Source organism: Ammospiza nelsoni, chromosome 4 (genome assembly GCF_027579445.1).
Source record: "Ammospiza nelsoni isolate bAmmNel1 chromosome 4, bAmmNel1.pri, whole genome shotgun sequence".
NCBI classification, from domain to species: Eukaryota; Metazoa; Chordata; class Aves; order Passeriformes; family Passerellidae; genus Ammospiza; species Ammospiza nelsoni.
This window is the reverse complement of record NC_080636.1, coordinates 48,276,514-48,299,892: the sequence shown is the minus strand read 5'-3', so window position 1 is coordinate 48,299,892 and position 23,379 is coordinate 48,276,514. Positions and strand designations below refer to the sequence as shown.

At 39.8% G+C, this 23,379-nt stretch overlaps 1 protein-coding gene across 4 annotated transcripts in view; it reads right to left on the bottom strand.

Moving 5' to 3' along the window:
- PDE5A (phosphodiesterase 5A) overlaps positions 1-23,379 on the bottom strand; it is a 105,029-nt gene that overhangs the window by 35,796 nt on the left and 45,854 nt on the right. For 2 of the 4 annotated variants that reach the window (XM_059469870.1, XM_059469871.1), the window contains exons 1-3: positions 14,236-14,386; positions 1,273-1,855; positions 490-579 (exon numbers count right to left, since the gene is read on the bottom strand). In XM_059469870.1, coding sequence (XP_059325853.1) covers positions 490-579; positions 1,273-1,855; positions 14,236-14,339 — 777 coding nt within the window. In that variant the 5' untranslated portion in view covers positions 14,340-14,386. Of the gene's footprint in view, positions 1-489; positions 580-1,272; positions 1,856-14,235; positions 14,387-21,068; positions 21,172-23,379 lie in introns of those variants that run through there. The other 2 variants (XM_059469872.1, XM_059469873.1) reach the window with 2 other exon arrangements.

Genomic DNA, 23,379 nt, shown 5'->3' with positions numbered 1-23,379 from the left:
TTTCAATGCCTGATGTCAGGCTCTTAGCTCATAAGTAATAAATTAGGAACCATGTTAAGAGAGTGTAAAAATAATCAGGTTTTCATAAAAATATAAAACCCAGTTTGTGCCCTCTGAATTAAGCAATATAGATACAAGCTAAGCTGAAGTACAGTAACTTAATCACAATTTGAGATAGACCAGTAAGTGTGCAGAGAACTTCAATGCTGACAGATACTGAGTACAGGAAGTAGGAACAGCACTTCTGGAGTTAAATATATATATATATATTTTACTGCTGCATTTGGGAATTAAAGTCTTCCTGACAGTTGCCTTTGGCTTACATTACTAAACTAGATAAGATAAAACTACAGTCTAAACAAACATAAGCAGTCTTGTTAAAAAAAAAAAAGATGGTTGGTAGATGATGACTGCCAGCTAATGAAAGTTTAAAGCATCAGCATGACTGGAAACAGTGTTACATGAAGTGATCCCAAGACTACAACTTACCTCTTCCCTGTGATTCTTTATTGGCATACAGAGAATGCTCTGAGTCTTATACCCTGTGATCTGGTCAACTTCTGCATTGAATCTTGGATCCTGATACAAGAAAAAAAAAGCTATTTTTAGACTACTAGCTTAAAGACCGGTTCTTTTCCTTCCTTGGTTTATGAATTAAGAAAAGTTTAACATTTTTTTTGACTGTAACCCAGGATAACAAAGGTTCCATTACCAGCCAATAGTTATATAAAGTTGTTCCTATCAGTGTGGTAACAACAGAAAAGCATTTGTGTGGAACATGAGTGCCAATAGATTAAGACTGTTGCTATAAACAACAAAAAACTCAAGCCCTAGGAGAAGCCTTGTTTTTGAGCCTAGACCATCATTATAACAAATATGCTCATGGATTAACCATCCCTAGTTTACCTTTTATCATCAAGAAGAAATTGCAGTAATACACTAAAAGATCTGTGCCCACAGAAGAACAGTCTCATAATGTGGTTTGTGATTTTTTTATGAGAGATTGCTTGTTTCATTTTTTCACCTCAGTATTGAAAACTGAATAATGACCTCAACAGAACTGATTTCTTTAGTCCCAGCTTCATGTCTCTGTGCGCACATGTATCTATAATACATGTATTATAACCAAAACCAGTGTCAAGTTTGCATCTCAGCCACTTCAAGTCAATACAGCACCAAATACAGGCACTAAAATGGCAATATTCCAGCAGCTGATGATGTAGCAGCTTCTACTTTTTCAAGAGCTGCTGAAGACCAATTTCCTTGGCTTACCTCATAGGCATTCTTGATGTTGAGAGGCTGCCCTATGGCTGCCACGTGACCCACAATGCCCTTGTTCCACTCCAGGCGAATGCAGTTGTTGGAAGCTTCTTCCAGGGTGGATCCTTCTGCCACATCAAAGAGCCTGCTCACAAGGAACTTCTCGTTGGAGCTGTCCTCACACACCAGGAACAGGGAGTAGCGATCGGCTGCGATCAGTTCGTGGATGTGTAGGAAGATCTTATGGCAAAGAGCTGTGACATCTAAGTGACTAGAAATATCTTTCACAAGTTCTAATAGTCTGGAGCATTGATCCCCTGCACTGGTCTCAATCCTTGGAGATTGCAGAGGCATCTGTTCCTTCTTGTCAGAGCCAGAGAGGAAGCTCACTACTCCTACTGAGTCCTTGACAAAAATAGGCCTTAAGGGTCTGTCAAATTCAGAAGCGGAGATTTTCCTTGCTGGTGTCCCGGAGTTGGTGGTCTCGGCACAGACAGGCTGGTGACAGGCACAGGCCTCACTCTGGGACTTGTTTCCCTCCTTGCAGGCTGGGATGGTGTGAACTCTCTCAGTAAACCATGCATTAACCATTTCTCTGTCAAACAAAACCAAAAATACAGCAAATGATGTGAATTGAAAATCCTCCAGCACATACTGGAAGCTAGCACCATGAGAGGATAACTAAACCTTTTCACACAGAGGATACTGATGCACCTTTAGACTCCTCTACATCAATATTCTCCAATTTTATGCAGCACTTAGCCCAGATTAAGCAGTAACATTTTCTGCCCCGTAAAAAAGCTATTTTTGCCTAGAGGACATACCTGAACAGGGCAGAGAACGACCACTTATGCTTTGGCTTTCAGAGTACAGATCAGAAGATTGCACCGTCATTTTGTGACTGAAATGTTCCAGTCTTTTCCATTCCCAAGATGATTTGGATTTCTGTATAAGATTATATATATATATATATATATATATATATATATATATTCATTTGAAGACAGAACTTTCTGGTTTTAACCTCTAAAAAGAACTTCAAACTTTAATTCTCTCAGTCAATCACCTGCAATCACCAGCAGTCCTTCCTATTTTTCTGTTGCAATATACTGTTTTTAAAGTTAACCTCCTTGCCCTCCAAGTTAATAAAAAATACTAGTTGGACGCAAAGCATAAAAGCTTTGCTTAAAAAACAAAGAAACTTTATTATTACCAATTCAACCCCTTTCAAAATAAGAACAGACTATTCTCATGCATCTCTCCTATTTCCTTTCCTTGCAGATGACACTCATTGTCTAACTCAACTCCAAATACTGAATAACCCTAAAACTGTATTTTTAAGTGTTCACCACCAATCAAAAAATGCCATGCATTTCTAGTATTTAACTGTGCTTCTCAAATTAACTTAGTACTAGAAAGCCAACCCTAAAAATGTCCTCACTAAATACAGCATATCATAACATGAGTCCACTTTTTTTATCACAATATCATTTTCTCATCCGAAATCTGGGGGGTTTTTCTTTCAGGCTTTTTTTGTCTTTTGTTTGGTTGGGTTTTTTTAAATACCAGGCTTTTTATTTTATTTGCTTAGTGTCAAGGATTCCTCACAGCAAATGCCCTAATCTCAGAAGAAATAGGTTTTTGCTATATGACATAACATTTGAGCCTCAGAACAGCAAAAATCCTATTAACAAGTCTGATCTTTTGGAAACCTTTCATGGTGGTCATGTTTTAAATTTGGGATATTTTTTATTTACTCAGCAGACCACAGGAATTTGAAGAGTGAAGCTGAATGAAGCCATGGAAGTGAGTCAGGTTAGTCAGCTGCTGATCAGTTACACACATCAGTGTACATTACATATGAAAAGCACTGTCTTATTTTCCTTAGAGCACGCCTTTATCTTTGCTGTAAGATGCAATACTGCAAACACAATTGGCCCTTAACTCACAGCAAAGTGATCAATTAAAATCTAAAGTCCAACAATATTATTTTTAATAGCAAGCCATCCACAAAAGGAAACTAATTTGATTTCTGTTAGGAAGGCTTGAAAGAGTTTCTTCCATTGCCATTTGGAGACCTCAACTGTAGGAAAACAAAATGCTATAAAAAAATTGAAAAAAACAAAAAATGCTATAAAAAATTGAATTCATAAAAACCAATGATCCTCCTTTAGTTAAAGCAGTGATACCTATTTTTGTGCAGTAACCTCATGCAAGTGTTTCTTGCAGTGAAGCAAAGAACAACTAATATATTATAACAAATTTGACTTCAACAATATTACTTTCCATTACTTAAACAGGATAAACATTAAATGTGGGAACTGTGACCATTCATTACTGCAATGCATAATATGATTTGCATAGGACAGTGTCACATGTGCAAAAGTTGTTTCACTGAGAGCCAAAATAAGAACCTAGCATTTGGTTACACTTAGAATTTTCATTTATTAGACTGAATGAGAAAGAATAAACATTTTCAATTAAAATGACCCAAAATATCCTTAAGAAAATTAAAAAGCTAAAGATACAAAAATCTGTATGTAAATACAGCACAACCTCTAAAATCAGTGCAGCTAACTCTTGTTAGCAGGTGCATTATTGGTGGGCCCTTTTTGTTTTACTCTGATCACCTCAAAATAAAAAATAACCTGGAAATTTTAGCTTCTCCGAAACAAAACTATCATCCAGCACTAATGCTGCAGAAAGGAACTTGCAAATGCCAGCTGGAGGCATTTAAACCTCAGACAGAAGTAGGTAGGTATAGAAAATTGATAGTTTTAAAGAAGATTGCTGACTTGACCCAGATTCACATGTGTGCTGACTTCCTTTCTGAGCACTGAGGACTGGCATTAATGGAAGGTAAGATTGAAAAGTAGCAGTAATGACATGGTACCAGATGGAGGGGGTTCTCCAATGACTGATGAGGCTCAGAAGCCGTGTAATTGAAAATGAGCATGTTTGAAGGCATGTTTGGAAATGAACCTGTGCTGTTGTTGGGCAACTGCAATTTGCAGAGCAATCTGATTCACTGCCTACTGACTCCTGAGGAAAGGCGAATATAAAAAGCTATCCTTTTCCCTTCTCTTGATGTACACTGAATTTACATACACTGATGTGTTGATACAAGATGCAAGGCAGAGAAAGAGTCTGTTACCCTTCATGCATAAAAAGAAAAAACTACAGCAGAAATTTAATTTATCAGTAGAAACCTGTCATTTTGTTTATTCTTCAGTGTTGTGTTATGATTTCCCCAGGCCTTAATGGTGTAGCAATAGCAATCAGTAAGAACAATGTACTCTGAATGCTAATACCTGTTCTCAAACTGTGGCCGTGACAGCATTAATTTTTTACCCTCTTGCCTTTTTACTGCATAAAATAACCTCCATTTCTTATGGAGGTTATTGAGGGATGTGGAACACAGCTGTAATACCTTTCACATGAAAGGAATAATGTTGAACAAGAACTGAACTACTTGTTGGGTATCAGCACTGTTTATGAAGCACTTAAACATTGAACAGAGCTGTATGTGAAGCTGCATAATTATGAGTAACATATTCATGTCCTTTGATTTCTCTTGGGTGATGGTTCAATAATTTGCCAACATACTGCATGATTCTCAGAAAGCTCTTTAGATTAACACCAACGACAAATCCTTAACTAAACCGGTTAACAGGCTTGAGGTTGAAAGCCATGCTTTAAGTATTTTACTTTGGGCAACAGGAAAGCCATTCAAATTCAACTGGAAAAAGAACAGTGTTCAGTGACCTTTACCAAATGCCTCTTCTAACAAGGAAACTATTTAGCTCCTTTTACTCACCCAGTTACACACAGGAGTGGAAGAACCAGCATTTCGCATGAGCTGACGTATTCTAACTCAATTTAAAATCGCTAGGTGCCTTGACATGCGTCTGCTTGTTGACACTCAGGCCTATTTAACAATGCATGACAAGAAGGGTATTATGGCTAACTCAAGTACTCTCAGAGCACAGAATTAGCGCAGCAGATATCTGACACTAGACACGTCCTTAGCCACGAGTGAGGCTCCTGGAAATTAGCACCGAGTTCCATGTACAATTAAGATGTTATTTGAAAGGACTGCAGGAAGAAACCAACACTTGGGACTATTCATAGGAAGAGTCTTCAGTAAGCACTGGCATTGTCAAGAGCTGATTGTAAGGACAAGACTCTAGCTTTAGTTTAGAGGTTTCAGGAGCAGATACTGATCCACAGTGATCCATGCAGTTAAACTCAGTGTAGTGTCTCTATCCCACCATGGTAATCACTGAGTTGAAGAGCTACAGGACCCACATGCCTCACGACTGGAATGCATCCTTTACTGCACTGTGACCCTTTAATATGAGCCTTCACTCAAGAAAGACAATTTATTCCACAGCTCATGAACAGGAATAGTAGAATATGAAGTTAGCAATTTTTAGTCATTCCTATCAGCCAAATCCAATCTTTCCTCTACGAAGCATGACAGTAGTGACTGCTGAATTTGGCCGGTGACTTCATCAGCAGATGACAAAACTGGAGAGGAATTTTTAAGTGATAGTGCTAAGAAGGGGATAAAAATGCAATGGCAGGCAAAACATTGAAGAAAAAAAGAAAAAAAGATGGTGTGATCCTCCCCTCTCTGTCACTGCTTATATACAAGAACAAGTAATCTGCAGTACATGAGACCTTGCAAGCTTCAGAAGAATTAAGACTTTGGCCCTGAATTGTTAATTGCTGCACAGATAGACCTGTCCCTAAAGCAAGAAGTTTTCAGTATTAATAGGCAATAAAACAAACAAAAAAATCAATGGTTGAGAAAACGCAGACACAAGGAAGCAACATGTCTTGAGCCAGGTCATGCAGGAAGGCACGTGTAGAGCTGAAGAGGACTTGGCTGCATTTCCTGTGCCGTGTGCATCAAACCATACTGACACAACACTAATGACTATGCTACTCATACACCAGGAACATGAAATAATTTATTGTACCCATCTTTGCTTCATTGTGATCATCTTCAAAGTACACAGCAGACTTCTCAAAAAAACCCAAAAAACAACAACCCAACCTAGTGGAGATGTTTAACAGCCAGGTTGCAATTGTCTTGCTTACATATAGCCTATGTAAGAACACACCAATGTGACCATTCAGCACAACTACTTGGCACCTTTGGTGGAAACGTACAAAAAACAGAATGCAAAGATAAATAACGCTGAGGTGCGACAACAACAGTAAAAACTGAGTGCTACTTACCTTGCACAAAGAATGCATAACACTCGCAGTTCCATAACAGAACACAGTAATAAGTAGTTTTCAATGAAACAGCAAATAATTCCCGGTTTTCCCTGTCACTCACAAACCACTCATATTTACCATGTATGATGTTTTAGTAGTTGTTTTAGCTTCTCCAAACTGTTCTGCTAATTTTTCATTCAAAGCAGCAGTTATTGGTAACACTTCTGCAGAGGGATTACAAACGTCCCTACCAGAAAATGCCAGCTTTCAAGTGTCTGAATTCCTGTAGCCTAATCCTGACAGTGCTGAAATCAATAATATTTCAAGCTAAACTTCATAACTGTTTTATCAATTGCCTTCCATTAAATAACTACTAGGTGTCTTAATATTTCTCTCCAGCATCTTGACATAATTTAGTCACAGAAATCATTTAAAGCATTAGCAAAAACTCCAAAACGATTCAGTTTTAGCAAAGGACTTTGAAATACAAAGCTGCTTGGTTATTATACTTGCCTTCCCATTTTCTTTCTAGTATTTCCAATTTCACAATCACATTCTAAGTGGTTTTGTCTCTTTTCTAGCAGTGGAAAGATTTAAAGAAATTGTATAAGGCCTCGTTAGATGAAAACAGCAAACAGACTGTAAACGGTAAAAGGAATGTTTTCAAACTGACTAAAATAGTAGATTAACAAAACACTAGATTTTTTCCTTAAACCCCTCCCAATTACAGTTACTGGAGGTGTCATTTCTCACAGTGGTAGGCAAGTAGTTCTGGAATATGAAATACAACAGTGCCAGTTTTTTAGCACAACTTGGTCAAATATATTAGCATACATTTAGCTTTAAACATTTCAATTGGCACAAATGACTTCTGTTTGAATACAGGTCTTAATTTAGAACATTAATGCTTGATTCAAACCATGCTCATGAGAGACTGAAATAACTTTTTAGAACGATGGAATTTTCATCTTGTCTGAATGCTCATTTTTAAAAAAATAGAAGGCAGAGGTGGCTTTACTTGTAGCAAAAGTATTCAAATTGGAAAACTAACACTGATAGGCTATTCTTGGCTATTTTCAAGTTTTCTTTAATAACCTAACTTCAAGCTTCACTTTTTACAAGAAAGCTTTCTTCCACTAAAGAGACTTTCTACTTGCACTATAAAGAAAGAAAGAATAAATCCTCAGGGATTAAAGTTAAAATTCTAAAACCTGACCTTTATTTCTCTTCCCTATGTTTGCTTCTTGTTCCCAGCCCATAAAAAAAAAGAAAAAAAATAACAATAACTAGGTACCGAATGGTTTTGTTGGGAAAGCAGTAAGACAATACCAGTAATTTCAGTGAAAAATGGATTAAGAGTTAACATGTGCTTGGAGACCTCACATAAATCTTCAGCACTGGTTAATTTCCACCTGAATTCCTAAACCAGAGTTTAAGTATGACTGAAGTGCAGAGGCTCTGGGATGGCTCTCTCTGCTGGGGTGAGTGCACATAATGCACAAATAAGTGGGAAAATACATATCTTTTACTAAGCAAATATACTTTGTGGCAATATTTTCAATGCCAAACCCAATGTGAAATTACACTCATTGTGTTATACATGAGGGCTGTTTGAGTAGGGCTTCTTTTCTGGCAGTTTACAAATAGCTCCTTCTGTATTTAAAGCCCGTTTTAAAATATAGTTTTCTTCAAGTCAATCTTCTTCGAGTATAAATGAGAAAGCATTCTATATAAATTTATGTATGTTTCTTTTCCAGTAAGGAAAAGAAATACTTCTATACTGTGCTTTTATTAACTATATTTTTCCATGACAAAACCAAAACAATTTAAGGGTGAAAATGAAAGTAGGTGGTAGCATATTAGTTCACGTCAAGAATGTATTGCCTATATCCTCTTTACATGAGGGTTCTTCAGCAGATACCCAATACAGAACCTCCGTGATCCTCTATAACTTAGAAATCAAAGAAAGCTGTCAAACTTTCTTGAGTCTCCTGCAGAGGAGATCAAAAGATCAAAAGTACTGTAATATGGTAATGGTTAGCCTGAAACAGAAAGAGGCAAAAACTGTCAGAGTGGTTTGCCCCATCTTATTTTGTACCCATACTCTAAGACTCACCAGTGTATTTTAATTAATGTGCACACCCATTTGTTTCTTTATTGCACAGGGCAAGTGGAACTGAGTGAAAGCACATTCTCCTTGTAGCCACTCACAGTTTCTGCTGAATTGTTCATCACCATACCAAAGATACTGTGTAGGAGTTCAGCTTAGAGCTTTGGGGGAATTTAAGATGTAAATTGCTAGTAAGTGGTTTCTTATCATTTCTCAAATGACAATTTCTTCAGTCTATAGTAATAGCCGTTTTAAAGATCGTTTCCAAAATACTCCAGCTTTCACCTCACTTTATTTCCAACAACAAATGCCAGATGTAGTCAATCACATTTGCAACTAGGTGAATACTGGTAACATTCCTCAGCTTCCTGAATCAGTAGTTAAAATATTTTGGGAGCATCTTAAAGCTTTGCTGTTATCATGAAAGGCATAAGGAAGGATATTGATACATTATTTATAAGTGGGATACTATGAGCATCATTATAACAACAAGAAAACTTTCCAAGACTCAAACAGAAATTGATTTTTTTCCCTGTACTTAGATCTCAGAAAAGCTTGGTAAACATCCAATAAAACCAAGTAAGTGGGAGAAAATATTCTGACCCCCTGCATTAACACCACTGCTTCCTGTGGGTTTCAGGCCGTGGTCCCAAGAATCAGTGGGTCTGCAGCCCTCTCATTAATGCTTTACACTGGGTAACTTAGAAAATGCAGTCCCCTTGCAGCATATCCCAACTATCTGCACAGGATTCTGTGCCTCCATGAAAGCTACTGGGGTCCTTCAATCATGGAACTTCAAAGCCCACTATCTACTCACCAAGCTTATGTTAGGAGTGCTTATAGGAGTTCATACCTGTGCATTTTTAGGATTATTACTTTTTTTGGTATGCAACACCTTTTAAAGAAAAAAACACAGGCTACAGCACATTTCAGGGCAGAAAACATCCAGTAGCTTTATCTTTGAAAATCAGAAATTTCATTCAATTAGAAAAAATAAGCACACACACAGTACCAATGCACTGAACACTTGTGACACAGAATATTTAGGAGCTTGAACTTCAGATAGCTGGCTCACACTGAAAGACATTTTTAAAAGCCCTCTAGACAGAGACTAGAAGGCAAATGTCCTGACTAATGCAGTACCGCAGGCAGCACACTAGAAATTGATTGTCCACCAGCCATCAAGAAGAAAAAAAAAAAAGAGTCCCAAAAAACTGTGCTTGAGTTTTCTCCAAGTAATAAATGTAATTGATATATTCAAGTAATGCAGTATCTGAATTTTAGCACAGTTTCCCAGTAAACACCAATTCTGGAATCCTCGGGGAAGTACTGCGAAGTACCATACTGTTAAGAACATTTATTTTTCCAAATACAACCTCACCTTAATTCATTTGTAAATATTTCTCAAACCTGCTAATAAGACAAGATGTATTTATAACAAAATAATCTTATTTCAACTGAAGGGCATGTAGGATTTGTGTCAATAATTTATCTTCAGCACACCATACATTTAGGGAATCAGGTAAAATTCTGCCTGTAAGAACACAGTTACCTCCAATTGAGAGAAAAAAAAAAACAACTTGCTGTTTTGGAGTCTGCTGCTTCTGAGAGCCAAGAGCACTAAGAATTACTCCCATATTTTTAAAACAGGGACAAACAGGAAGTCAGAAGTACAAAAATATTCCATAGCGGGTTGAAATAAGTGTGATGTTATAGCATGGCAAGGCATGCATTGTTTTTTTTAAAGGAATGTAAAAAGACAAAACTTCAGAAATACAAAAAGGCTAATGAATTTAGCCATAAATGTGACCCAAACCCCAGCAGATAATGCCTTTATATCATCTAGTTAGAACAACCATAGTTGCAGCAGCAAAGCAGAATCACCTTACTTGAAAATGTTTCTGCTTCTGGGAAGCTGGAATACGATAAGCAATTCTAAAACTGTGGGAAGGGGAAAATAAAAAGACACAGGGAAAAAAGAGAAAAAGCTTCAACTTCATAGGAGCAAGGCATTTAAAACCTCTTGACCCTTAGGTGTGCAGTGCCAAACTCTCCAGCCAGAAGCTTTGTCAGCCACCACAGCCTTACTGAGTGAACCAAATTCATCCCATTCCCAAGTGTGCCGGTGACACACTTCCCCTTTGTTGTGCTGCACTTTGATCATCTTGGAACAGCACCTCACAGATAACAGCTATTTATATTGCCTCCACATGCCACTCACCTGCCCGGTACAAGATAAAGTAATAAATATCTGATTTCATACCTTCCTACTCATGGGATCCCAGTTCATTCACCTCCTCAGAGGAGGGAGGACTCCAGCTATTCACCTGGATTACAGGCGTGTAGGATTGCAGCCCCGCACTGCTCCCGTGGAAGTCAATCCACGCAGTTTTATCGGACAATATCCATAAAGGGAGCCCAGCCTGGAAGGAGGCCGGGATGTGGCCTTCCTGCAGCCACTGCCAGCCTTGAGGCATTGCAGATCAAAATACAAGGTGTGAGCCCTTGGAATGTGCTCATCTTCTGCAACACATCGGAGGGGAGAGAGAAACACAGGTGCACACTTGTTAAGCTGACAACCTGCAGCCCTTCTCTCCAAGAAGCCAGCACATGGGCTGGGGAGCACAGTTGTCACTTTATGAACATATTGTGAATAGAAAGAAACATCTTTTAAAAGTGCCACCTCACCAAACAATACAATTTTTATTCAAACCACAACAATGGATACTAATATAAAACTGCCCTATGCAAACTGGATCAGGAGGCAACTATTCAATTATATGAGATGAGAACCCTAACCCCATACTTAAAAAAATCACAAAGCATACATCTTCTAGGTATTTTTTAGACACTTAATTAAAACTTCTTTGTGTCTGGAAATTACCAACAGAACTACCATATCAAACACTGTGGGAATTAATTAATTGCAGAAAAAATATATTAACTACTCAAACTCATTATAAAATTTCTAAATTAGGTTCTAATTCAAAGCTCATTAATGTGAGTGGAAACAGCTTGTATTATGCAGTCAAAAGTGATGAAGCAGGTGATCTTTTCCTATTCCTATGTAGAAATAGTTGAGAAACAGATACAGAAACTATCTTTATCCCTTAGCAATTGTGCCTCACAACATGCAGCTGAATATGCCTCCATGCTCTGCAAAACACCAGATTAACTAACTTCTTAGTCTATTGCTTCCAGGACCTGTGAGAACTTTGGCATATTATGAAACAAAACAAAAAAAAGAGAAGCAGTAAATTATGATTAGAAAAGTGTTGAAACTAGTTCAGGGAACCCTGCTTTACTTGAGAGAGTAAATATAATGCTAAGTAGCAAAACATTAACAGCATAGTCTTTGTTCAGTGTTTGCTGCGCTGCAAAGATTCAGCTAAAACAAAGCACAGTATTAGATGCTAGGATTTTCTTTTTTCAAGCCCCAAATAACACTACCAAGTGGAACACTAAACCTCTTTAAAAAGCACAGCTGTTCTTTCAAACCACTCAGCTCTACATGTTACCATCTTTGTATCAACATACAGTGAAGTAATTTGTCATTTGTCTTTCTAAATACAAACTTACACATAACAGAGATATTCCTTATTAAATATAGTTTTCTATTTATACAATAAGGACAAAGAACATTCTATGCAAGACAGCAGAGAAGAGAGTTTTGAGACAATTGCAATGTTTCCGTCATTTCAGAAACATCACAGAATTGTTGCCAAGCGAGGGCTCAAAAGTCCACAGTGTTTCTGCAAACCCTTCTCTAACTGCAGAGGCATTATCTCGGAGACTCACTGAATTGTTTTGTCTGAAGTACTTGCCTCTCTCAGAACGGCACAAACGCAAAACTGTGCCTCAGAGTGGAAAAAAAAAAAAAAAGCTAACCCATCCTGCCCATGGGGAAAACAAATCTGACACAGTGGTTACTATTAATTAGCATTCCTATTTGTTCAATACTACATCCAGTTTCCAAAGGAGGCGTGATAGGCTGAACTAGGAAAATGTTACTTCTCAAAGCTGCTAGCACCCTATTTCCTGGGCAAACAAGCTGCCCTTCAGTGCCACACCATGCACTGGTGCTCGGGAGATCAAACATCAAGGTTAACGACTTCCATCTATGCATCCTGCACCAATGTACAGCCTTAAAAAAAAATAAATACACATTTAAAAAAATATTTCAAAGGTTTTTCCCTCCCGGTTGAATAAACCTAAGAGAGCAGCAGCAGCAGAAAGGGGACTGCCTAACAGATGGTCACAAGCGAGCAGGTGACCCCTGAAGCTTTCTAGCTCTCTGCGAGTCAATTATTAATGGGGATTTCTCTTCTTACCGCCCCATCCCATGCAGAGAGGAGCAGCAGCAGCAAAACCTCATTCAGAATGCACCCATCCCCGCCAAGTGACTCGGGGAAGAAGCGGCGAGCAGATGGTGCGAGCGGCTCGGGAGCGGGAGCGCAGCGAGCCCGCGGAGACGCCGTGTCCGAGGAGCCAACTGCAGGACTTAATAACCCAAGCTCCCGCTAAGATATACCGTGGGAGTGCAGATCGCCCGGGCTCTGCACCCCCACGGCTTTGTTTATCGGAAAATATTCAAAATGGAAACCTGACTCCACTTCTAAAAATAGCCGAATTTACTCCAAATCAACTTGAAGTCCCGCTCTTGAAGTGTGTGACAACAGTGAGCAAATACCTCGTCTTATCTCCAAAAGGCAGCATGTCAAGTCAAGGGGGGGAAATGCCCAGACGAGCTCTTCAGGTCCTCAATATTTGGTTCTTCGTAAGAACCGGCACCGAGAAGGGGCGAGCGCGGAGCGGCCGCCCCCGAGCAGCGGCGGCGCCCGCCGGCCCCGCGCCGCCCCCTGCCGGCACCGCGCCCGCTCCCCGGGCAGCGATCTCTGCCTGCCCGCCGCCCTGTCCGGGCTGCACCCCCGCCTCCCTCCCGGGGGAAGGCGCAGCGTCCCAGAGGCGCTCTTCCCACTGGACGGGCTCCTGAGCCCCCTCCTCGGGCGGAGCTCCGGTCTCGAATACTCTACCCTCGGCTCAGCAGCGCTTAACCCGTGGCCCTCGCTGCGGGGGCCGCCCTTATGTCAAAAAAGGTGATGAACTCACAGGGTGACGGAGCCCTGGAAGAGCAGCCCTTTGTTTTGAGATGACTGAGCACTGACATAACCCGCCCTCCCCAAAGACATCAGATGCTCCTTGAGGCTTCTCCCTACTTCGCAGGGCGGGGAAATGCCTAGTTGCTCACTACTCACGAGAAGTTAACTGCGTCTGTTTTGAACCGAGAAGAACACAAAATAAATAACTAAAACCCCAGAACGGGGAGCTCTGGGGCTGGGGCAGCTTCCCTGAGCAGCTCGCGGTGCCGGGCGGGCGCTCCCCGCCGCAGAGCGGCCGCGAACCGGAGGCTGAAGGCGAGAGCCGGCGGGGAAGCGCCGCATGTGCCCTTCGGTGGCAGCCGGACGGAGCTGCTGCGTGGTGGTTTCAGTTCTTGCTCTTTCGAGAGCGGGGACGGCGGGGGTGGTGTAGGAGTCGCTTATTTTTATTTTCTTTGGAGGCAGCAAAGTGAAATGGAAGAGAGCGAGGTTTTCCTGTAAAAAAGGAACTGCCTCTATCCGCCGCCGCTCCGGTCTTACCTCGTAGCTTTTCTAACAAAGTAAGAGCGGGTGAAGTCGCCGTGATCGTCCAGCCACGCTTCCACCGCTTCCTGCTCCGGCGCTGGGGGAGAGCAGCGCTCCATGCTCCCGCCGCCGCCCTGCCGCCTCCCGCCGCGGCTGCCGGCCTGGCCCGTCCCGGCCCGCTTTACAGCTGCGGTACCCCGAGCTCCCGGCCCCCGCCCCCGCTCCGCTCCCAGGTGTGCGGGCAGCAGGAAGCCCGGCCCGCGGCACCCCAGCGCATCTCCGGCCCGGCCGCCGGTCCCGCAGCGGGCAGAGCCGGCTCCACCTCCACCGCGGCCCCGCCTGCTTCGAAAAAGTGTCTTTTTGACAGATCGAGTGTCGCTTTAGAGGGTTCCGCTGTCGAGTGTCAGAGTGTGATCTCTGACAGACCTCAGCCTGGATGCGAGTACTAAACCCCTGGTTTTACAGTCGTTCATGCCTACAGTGCGGCTGTTAGATCCCTTTTAGACTCTGAATAAGCACAGCCTAGCTTTGAGGATGCTCAACGCACAGCTCCTACTTTCTCAAAATTAGACAGCTGGGACTGCAATTTTGGTTAACACTGAGCACCACTTTCATGTATTGTAGTTCAATTCTATGATGTGCACGTGCACATGTTCATAGCAATCTATCCTCTGCATTCACAATGCACCTTTCACAAAGGCTAATGCATATCTATGGCTTCCTGTGCTGCCACACGTGCAGTGTCTTTGAAGGTAAGATAACAAATAGCAGAATGTTTCCGGGGAGGGGAATCTACAGAGTCCTGCAAATTATTCTCCTCTGTAGTCAATTGAGAGCTATTGTATGAAATATTTTCTGCTGCTCTTAACCCCCTTTCAGGTGTATGTAGACTTCTGATACAGAGATCTGTCTCCTGTATGTAGTGAGGTGGAGTTCTGCAGCTTGAGAAGGGGCTGCAGCAGGAACTTCACAGCAGAGGAATTCAGAACCTATCCATGAGCTCGAGGGAAAAGTTTTATCTTCTATGTCTTTGTGTCACATCTCTGTGTAGCACTGACTTGGACACATGTATCTTTTGGCTGTCAGAGTTTGTGTGTAATATGAGGCACACAGAAAGGGAGGTTTTACATGGACATTACTCTGCTGTAAAGAGAATCTCAGGGGAAATGTTGTGCATGGTGACCAGAGAGCAAATGTGGAGGTAAAGCATAAGCCAGTTACGTGCAGCACAAGTCAAGCTGCTGTTCAAGGCAAAGACAAATCTTTGCCTTCAGCAGGGAAATGCAGAATTACCAAGCAAACTGCATAAACAGACAACATGGCAATAAATGAAGCAGATGTTTAGTGCCAAAACCTGGAAAGAGTGGTATGTTAGGAAAAAGAATAAAATAAACCCATTGTGTAAATCATAAATTTCTGCATTAACCATTTCAGAAAAAGAGTTCTGAGGTCACAGTAGACATGGCAGTTAAAGCTCCTAAGCTAGCCAGAAGTTTTGGAAAATGACACTGTGTTAAAATGCTTAAGTATAATAGCAATGTAAGACATGCAATTATAGAATGCAGATTTTATAAGTAACTGAAATGGCCTTCCCTGAATGGTCTCATATGGAATATTGATCATGGTACTGCTCATCCAGTCTCAAAAAGCAATTGCAGAAGAACCAAACACATGGAAATATCTTCTTTGTTAAGAGCAGAAAGAGTTTGTTTACAAAAGGAGAAATACAAATATATAATTTAATTACTAGTATTTAAAAAGTAGGACAGTATTTTCTCTCTGTCTCATAGGAGAATAACAAGGTAATGGTCAATGCAATTATGTCAGCTGCAATAGATAGCATCTCATTTCATGTAATTAGGAGTAGCACTAATAGAAATAAGCATTTATTCTGTGGTAACATCCAGTAGGCCCCTGTCAGGAACAGAGGTTGCACCAAGGAGCACTGTAAACATGTACCGTTAAATACCAGGCCAGCTGAGGTGCATCCAGCATTCCTGTACTCGGTGCCACAAGGAACTGGGACTGTGGCTGCAGCTGCTGCTGCTGGGGCCCCTATTCAGCCTGCAGATAAGAATCAGTGAAGCCAATGCAAATGATCATCTTCCAGGTGGTCAGTGCTGAACTCAGTGGCAAAGCAGCAGCTCAAAGGATTGCTACCCAAGCAAAGAATAGCATAGTCTTTCCCAAAAGAAATAAAAACTGAACAGCTGGGGGAGAAAAAGGGATGCCTTCCTCGTATCCGATGAATTTCCATGAATAATAATGAACATGTTGTTTTCATTTTCAGGGTGACAGGAGGGGATGAAGGCCAAGCATAACAAAGAATGAATGGTCAAAGTGGAAAAAGTCTTCCATAATTTTGGCTTCCAAAACGCTCTGAAAAAGCTCCGTGTATCTTAGCTCTCTCCCAGCTTTCCAGTTTGTTTCCAGAGCTCAGAGGATAGAATTGATGTGGAGTAGCTCTAAACCTGAGAAGGGCTTGTAGTAATGTCACACAAATAAAAATGTCCAGTTCAAGTTTAGAAGCTGCCTGAGAGCAGCTCAGTGTTGAAGCCAGCAAGCTTTTCCGTCAGTAGGCCATGCTATTGCAGGACTAGCGGATGGAAAAATTATTTGGCTGAAATCTTTCATCTGATGTTTTGCAAATATTGTCATGTAAGGAGATAAAAAAGTGGGGTTGTTGTTTGTATGCTCAAGGCACATAAATTAGAAATTCTGCTAACTCAGGATAATTAGTAAGAATAATAAGGAAGTATGTAACCAGAGGAAAAGTATTTATGTGATAATTTATGCTCAAAGAACTCTATATTTATTTAAATTTATTTGAAAGTAATATAATTCTATTTCATTTCTCTTTAAAAGAGAAAAAAATAATGTTTCAGATGTCAACATTGTTAACTTGCCTGACTTATTAATTAGATGAATTGGAGCAGCATTTAGCTTTGCTATGAAGTGGGAATTGGCTGTCTTTCTACCATCTCTTAAATCTGGAAAACAGTTGGTCCATTTTGGCTCCTAAATCAAGTTTAGGACTGTACTATATGGCCAGTGAGGCTAGAATATGATAAGGCAGAGGAAACTATTCCACTTCTTTATTAGCCAGCACTTTCACACATATGCAGTGGAAGAATCCTAATACTAGTGTGGCAAGTTTCCATTCTCCTTCCATTCTGTTGCATAAGGAAAGTGAAATAATAACCAAAATTCAATTCATTTAACATCTAATAGTTATTTAGTGATGAAAACACTAAATGATGAGAATGTCTTATAAATTTATTCTCTCAGTCCTTTCCAAATAATTGCTGGAAATGTTTCCCCAGAGCTGCTCAGCAATTGCATAACCTGCCCTCTCCTCTGGGATAACAGTGCATATGTCCTACAGGAAGCCATGGAAAATAGTAGCTTCCTCCTATTTTGATTTAAATGTGACTGAGCATTTGCGTCAATCAAAGTACCAGGCAAAATTATTGTTCACGTCAGGAAAGCAGCACCTTCTCAAAGCTGTTTTTAATGCATGGATATTTGTCTGGAAAACACTGTCAGACTTTTATCTCCTGAAAAATGTAAGTTAGGATTTGAGTTTGACATCTTAGTATTTGATATGTAAATCTATCAGTCTGCTCAAATTTTAACTTTTTCTGATTCCTATTGGAAGTCTCAGGATAAGTTGGAAAGCTGTTAGCAAATCTCTTTTCTCAGCCTTCTCTCCTTTAAGTTAAGTAGTGCCACATCTTTCTGTTCTTCCTTGATCATCATGCTTTCCAGCCCTCTGATCATTAATTTTCTCTTTGGGCATTCCCTAGATCGTCTCTCCCATTCCTGCAGTATCTCACCAAGCTAGGAATAAGTAATCCATCTGAACACAGATCAAATCCCAATTAAGTGGAAGGAATATTTTGGGTTCCTTGCAAGCTCTGTTCCTGTTAATACCATCACCCTTGTTCATGCCTTCTTGGCAACAGCCTGATATTGTTGACTTCTTTACTCTCTGTTCCCTTTTTTATACACTTCCCATGTACTCAGGTGCTGCCTGTATGTTCACCTCTGCCTAACTGTATTTTCTTGCTCTTGAACATTTTTAATTTCATCCTGTGCTTGCAATACATCTCCAATTTATCAAGCTGAATTCTGTGCCTGTCATGCAATGTGTACTTGGCCAAGCTGAGTGCAGGGTTGCTGAAGGACACTGGTCTGTGATAGGGTTTGATCACTGGGAAATAACTGGATTTGATGCAGGTAGGTGAAAATGTAGGTGAATAATGGATGCATAGGGTTTGGTGGATTTTGCTTGGGAGATGGAGGGTAAGTAGGAAATATGTAGGGCAGATTCATTCCAGGCCCTTATCAATGGCATATCAAACTCTTTCTTCATGTACAATGATACTTAGCTTATTTTTAAAGAGCTTCTTAGCTATTACTTAGTAATTTTCAATTAGCAGTTGCTCTTACTAGTACTTTTACTAGTAATTGTGATTTCAAATTGAAGTGTTTGGTTTATACCTAGTCTAACAGATAATATTGACTCAAATAATAAGGGGCTTGTTTTCTAGTTGTGGTTGTTTGGAGATGGAGACTCAGTGGCAAATGATATAAATGAAAAATTAGTCCGATTTTTTTCAAGTACATACCACTGCAATTTGGGCATTCATTCTTCTGTTTCTGTACTCATATATCACAATTCTCTGTTGAACTTCTCACACATTAATCTAACAACTGGAGTTTCTGAAGGCCCCTTATCATCACAAATAAGTATCATTTCTCTCAGTAAAACCCTCGGGTTTCTGGAGCTCTTTCTTCAGTACATTCTCCCAGTAATGATCTTTTTGAAACCACAGAGAGGTGTAGTAGCACCAACTCCTGTGTCATGGTTGATTCCACCTTGGGTAATAAGAATAATTTTGCCTACACTTTGCCCTGGGAATGTGTTTACTTGGACCTATTAGTACTATTTCTTTCTTTCACAGTAACTCCTTTTCAAAAATAATTTCCTATCTTTTAAATGAGATTTTATTTGTCCCTTTAATGTAAAACTTAGATTTCTCTATGTTAAAATATAGGCCAGACCTCACTAAGTATTCTTAATTGCTCTATATTAAGGGTCTGCCCGTCATGTTATTTATATCTCTATAACTTTTTGTAATTTGCAGCTTTTTCCATCAATAATTTTATATTTTTTGTTCAGATCATTCAGTATGATTTGGGTCCATTTAGTGTGGACCAGACTGATGATATACATTGCTGGGGCTTTCATCAAAAGCCCTGTAGACTTGTGAGCCAAAGCCCTAATGAAATCTTACAGGAGTTTACTTTATCAAACTAATTCATGGTCTCATGGGAAAATAGGCAGGTTTTTTTATTCCTGACAAAACTAATTTTCAGTGTAGACTGGCGTTAATTGTACTATCATCCTTTCATTGTACACTGATTTCTTCCTGTACCAGCCTCTCCATCAGTTTCCCTGATGTTGATGTCAGGCAAAATGATCTGCAATTTCCTTATTAAATAATGGAACAATGCTTGCTTCTCCTCTGTCTTGGGGATCTTATGTGGAATTTCAGGACATCTTTTGCTTTGTTTGGTTCTTTTTAATTTTATCTTTTAGTGTTTAAGTTTAGGGTTCATACCTGTTAAACTGCTATTATTTTAGTTCTGATATTTTGGAATCTTAGTAGTGAACATACGAATTTCTTCTTTAATGGATTGCATGAGGAATATTTTAGGGGCACAGAGCTGGTGAAGTATTATGCAGTGGACATAAAAGTTGTTTTTAGGAGATTTTAGGAATGCACAGACATATTCTGGTATTGAAGGAAAATGTTAATCTCTCATTGTGGAAGAGCAACAAAAAAATTGAACAGTAAATACAGTGAATAGAGTTTATTTATGTATAACATTGATATTATAACCTAAAGGTACAACCACTAAATTTTCACTGTTTTGAACAATGTGAAAGGAAAATGTATAAGAGATTAGTTTGTAACTAAGGCTCACTGCAGCACTGCTAAATGAAAATGGAGGGTTTGTATAGAATTTTAATTATACTCAAAAAGAAAATGTATGAGAACAGCCAGACTGAAAAGAGGTTGTTAAACAGGAGTGTGTCCATTTCTGACTATCCCATTTGATTTTTTTTTGGAGGGGTATGGCACAGTCAGGATCCTTCCATGTCCTCCTTCACTTTTCATACCTATCCCCAGAGACATCTGTGGTGTTGATGTTTGTTTGGCCAAGGGAATCTGAATGAGAGTATTCACAATGAGAATATTCACAATTTGCTGATCCCAAATCATCAGCAGGCTCATGGAGAGGTTTTCCCCACAGTTCATTGTGGGGAAATGAAATACCTATTCATTCTTTCTTGTCTCTTTTTTTTAAGCTTTGGCTGATGTGAATACCTGGGGCTATCAAAACCCTTTGATATGTGGTAACTAGTTTCTCTCTGGTAAATAAAAGAAGAAAACTATTAGAGCAAAACAATGAAATGGATTTTTAGATTCTCCCATCAAGTAGCATGGGGTCAGCATCACCCTGCCTTCCTGGAGAAGTGAAGCTGTATTTCTCAGGAAATTAGTGAGTATTACAAGAGCTGCTGGGTCCAAATTGTGATAAGAACCTAGCTTTTCACATTTGGTTCCATGTGAGACTGGGTGACAAAGGTGAAAAACAGACTGAAAAGCAGGATTTTGTGTGGGGGACATCATATCTCTTTGCCATTTTGCTTTCCTTTGTTAATGTTGTACAACAGTTTCTGTGTTTTATGAGAATTTTATGGGAATTTTTTGGCTTCACAATCACTTATCACAATAACTGTGGTACTTATCACTATTTCTGAGATTGCTACTTACATTTCACCACTGGCAGGTTGCACACTGTTAAGTTTCTGAGGCAGGGGCTTTCCATGGCCATGTGTTTCTGCAGCCCTTAGCATAGTTGGTACTTCATGTGAGGCTGTAAAACCAATGCAAGGGATGAATTAAATCCATTTTTTTGGAATCCAAATATCATTTGCATCATCTATGAGCTTTTTTATTAAATTTTTGTCCCTCCATTAGATCAGTGAAGACAGCAATAGTTGTCACTCGTACTGTACTATAGGTAGCTATAGCAAAATAGAAAGTTTATGGGATTTCACTTAGGTTGTAGAAAAAGTTTCTGTCACAGCTGAAATGACATCAAATGAGTCCCTCGGTTTTAGTATTACATTTAGTCTTCTGAATCAACAGGGAGCTGATTTTTGATCTATTTTTCTACAGCCATGAGGGTTACACACTCACTTCTGGTGGCTTACACCAGGTCCTAGGAGAGGCAGGAGGAGTTGTGTCAGCAATGTGGCAGACTTCATTTGGCACTTCTGCTCCCAAATGGATGTTGTGAGCATCTGAAAACAGCGTGTACCTCACTGGTGGCTGCTTAATCTGCTGCCCTGGGTTCATGGTGAAGGAGAACCTCAGCCATTCAGCCCCAAAAACAAGTAGCTGGTTCAGCCCTGCCTGTGCACTGCTGTGGCACCCCATTTTTAGGCATTCACTGCAGATTTTAAAGCAGGGCAGAATCAAACTGTGTGAGAAGAAAGCTGCTAGAAAGAGTGAGAAATATGGGGGCAGCAGGATGGAAATAAGCACATAATTTTGCTAAAGTGTTCCAATATGGAACAATATTAAGGAGGCTCTTGATGAGCCTAAAACTTCTTCCAGCTGCTTGTGAACTACCAGTTGTGCCTGACATTCCTGATTTCCGGCTTCTAAGCTTGGTCTCTTTTTAGAACCTTGAAAAAACCCCAGTTTTTATTTGAGCTTGTTGAATTTATTTTATTTTTATTTATTTCCAGAGTGAAATATTTATGTGGAAACAGGTTTGTGTGGTGTTCTCATGGCTCAAATAGAAATACGAGCACCCCTGAGGAAATGAAAAGTGACACAGCATGGGCCAGCCTGTGAGGACAGCTGAGTGCTTGAAGGCTGCAGCCTGGCTCCTCAGTTCATCCTGCACTGAGCACATACATATTCCCTGCTGTTTTCCTCCTTTCCATGTGAGACTGGGTGACAGAGGTGCAAAATGGACTAAAAAGCAGGATTTTGTGAGTGAGGGACGTATCTCTGCCATTTTGCTTTCCTTTGTTAGTACATGTAGAAGAGTTTCTGGTTTTTATGAGAATTTTATGCTGCCTACACACTTCCAGTATAGTAACATTACAAGGTAAAAGCGTGGACAGAGAAGTATTGCAATACTGGACTTCAGTACATTTATACAGACTTCAGATTCATTCATACTGTGTTATCAGAATTTGCAGTGTGTGCCTTTTGATTAGAGCTGCCAACATCTATTTTTTCTGTGACAGCTGAATTATGGGTTTTGTGAGGAAAACCTCGCAGCTGATTAAACTTGTATTGACAGGACTGCATTCTGTATTAACAGGAAAACAGCTACTTCAGGCCCTTAAATCCCATCTTTTCTTCTTCTTTTACTTTAAGGCCATGAAAACCCAGAGTAAATCAGGAAGCATTTGCCATCACAGATTCTTTCAGTGTAAAGGAAACCAAACATGTCATTGCCAATTGACCAGAGCGGCTCTTTTGATACCTTTATGTCTTCTTTTAATCTGCTCTCTGCCTTTCAGATGTGGATTGATTTATCCTTCCAGCATTTCTGTCTTAGGCAAAATATTTTTGTTAGTTTGTAGGAGATAAATCACAGCTCTTCCTTCTAAGTACTTCGTGTCTGACTCTTAATTTCTTGATCTCTGTGTGTGAATAAAAGTCTGACCTTGTTTTGCTACTTAAAAGTACTCGGGGGAGGTAAGGGAATACAGAACTGTACATAATGAAAACCATCAAAAGGAAGAAAACAAGACAAAGCTAAATCAATCTTCTTGGTGGTTCTGAATTTTTTGTGAGGTTGAAAGATGTTGATTTTCTATGGACTAGTATTCATTTTAACTGATACATGGAGTTTAATATTGCAACCAGGTAAAACAAATTTTAGCATTCCTGTAATTTTGTAATTCTATTGCTTGCTGGAGGTTGAATTATTTAGAATGAAAAGTGTATAACAAAAAAAGGATATAAATGTCTATAGAAACAAAAGGAACAGGAACTGGAATTCTATGATGTTTATCATTACTAATAAGGAAAGGAAATAAATACAAATTGTTCTTAA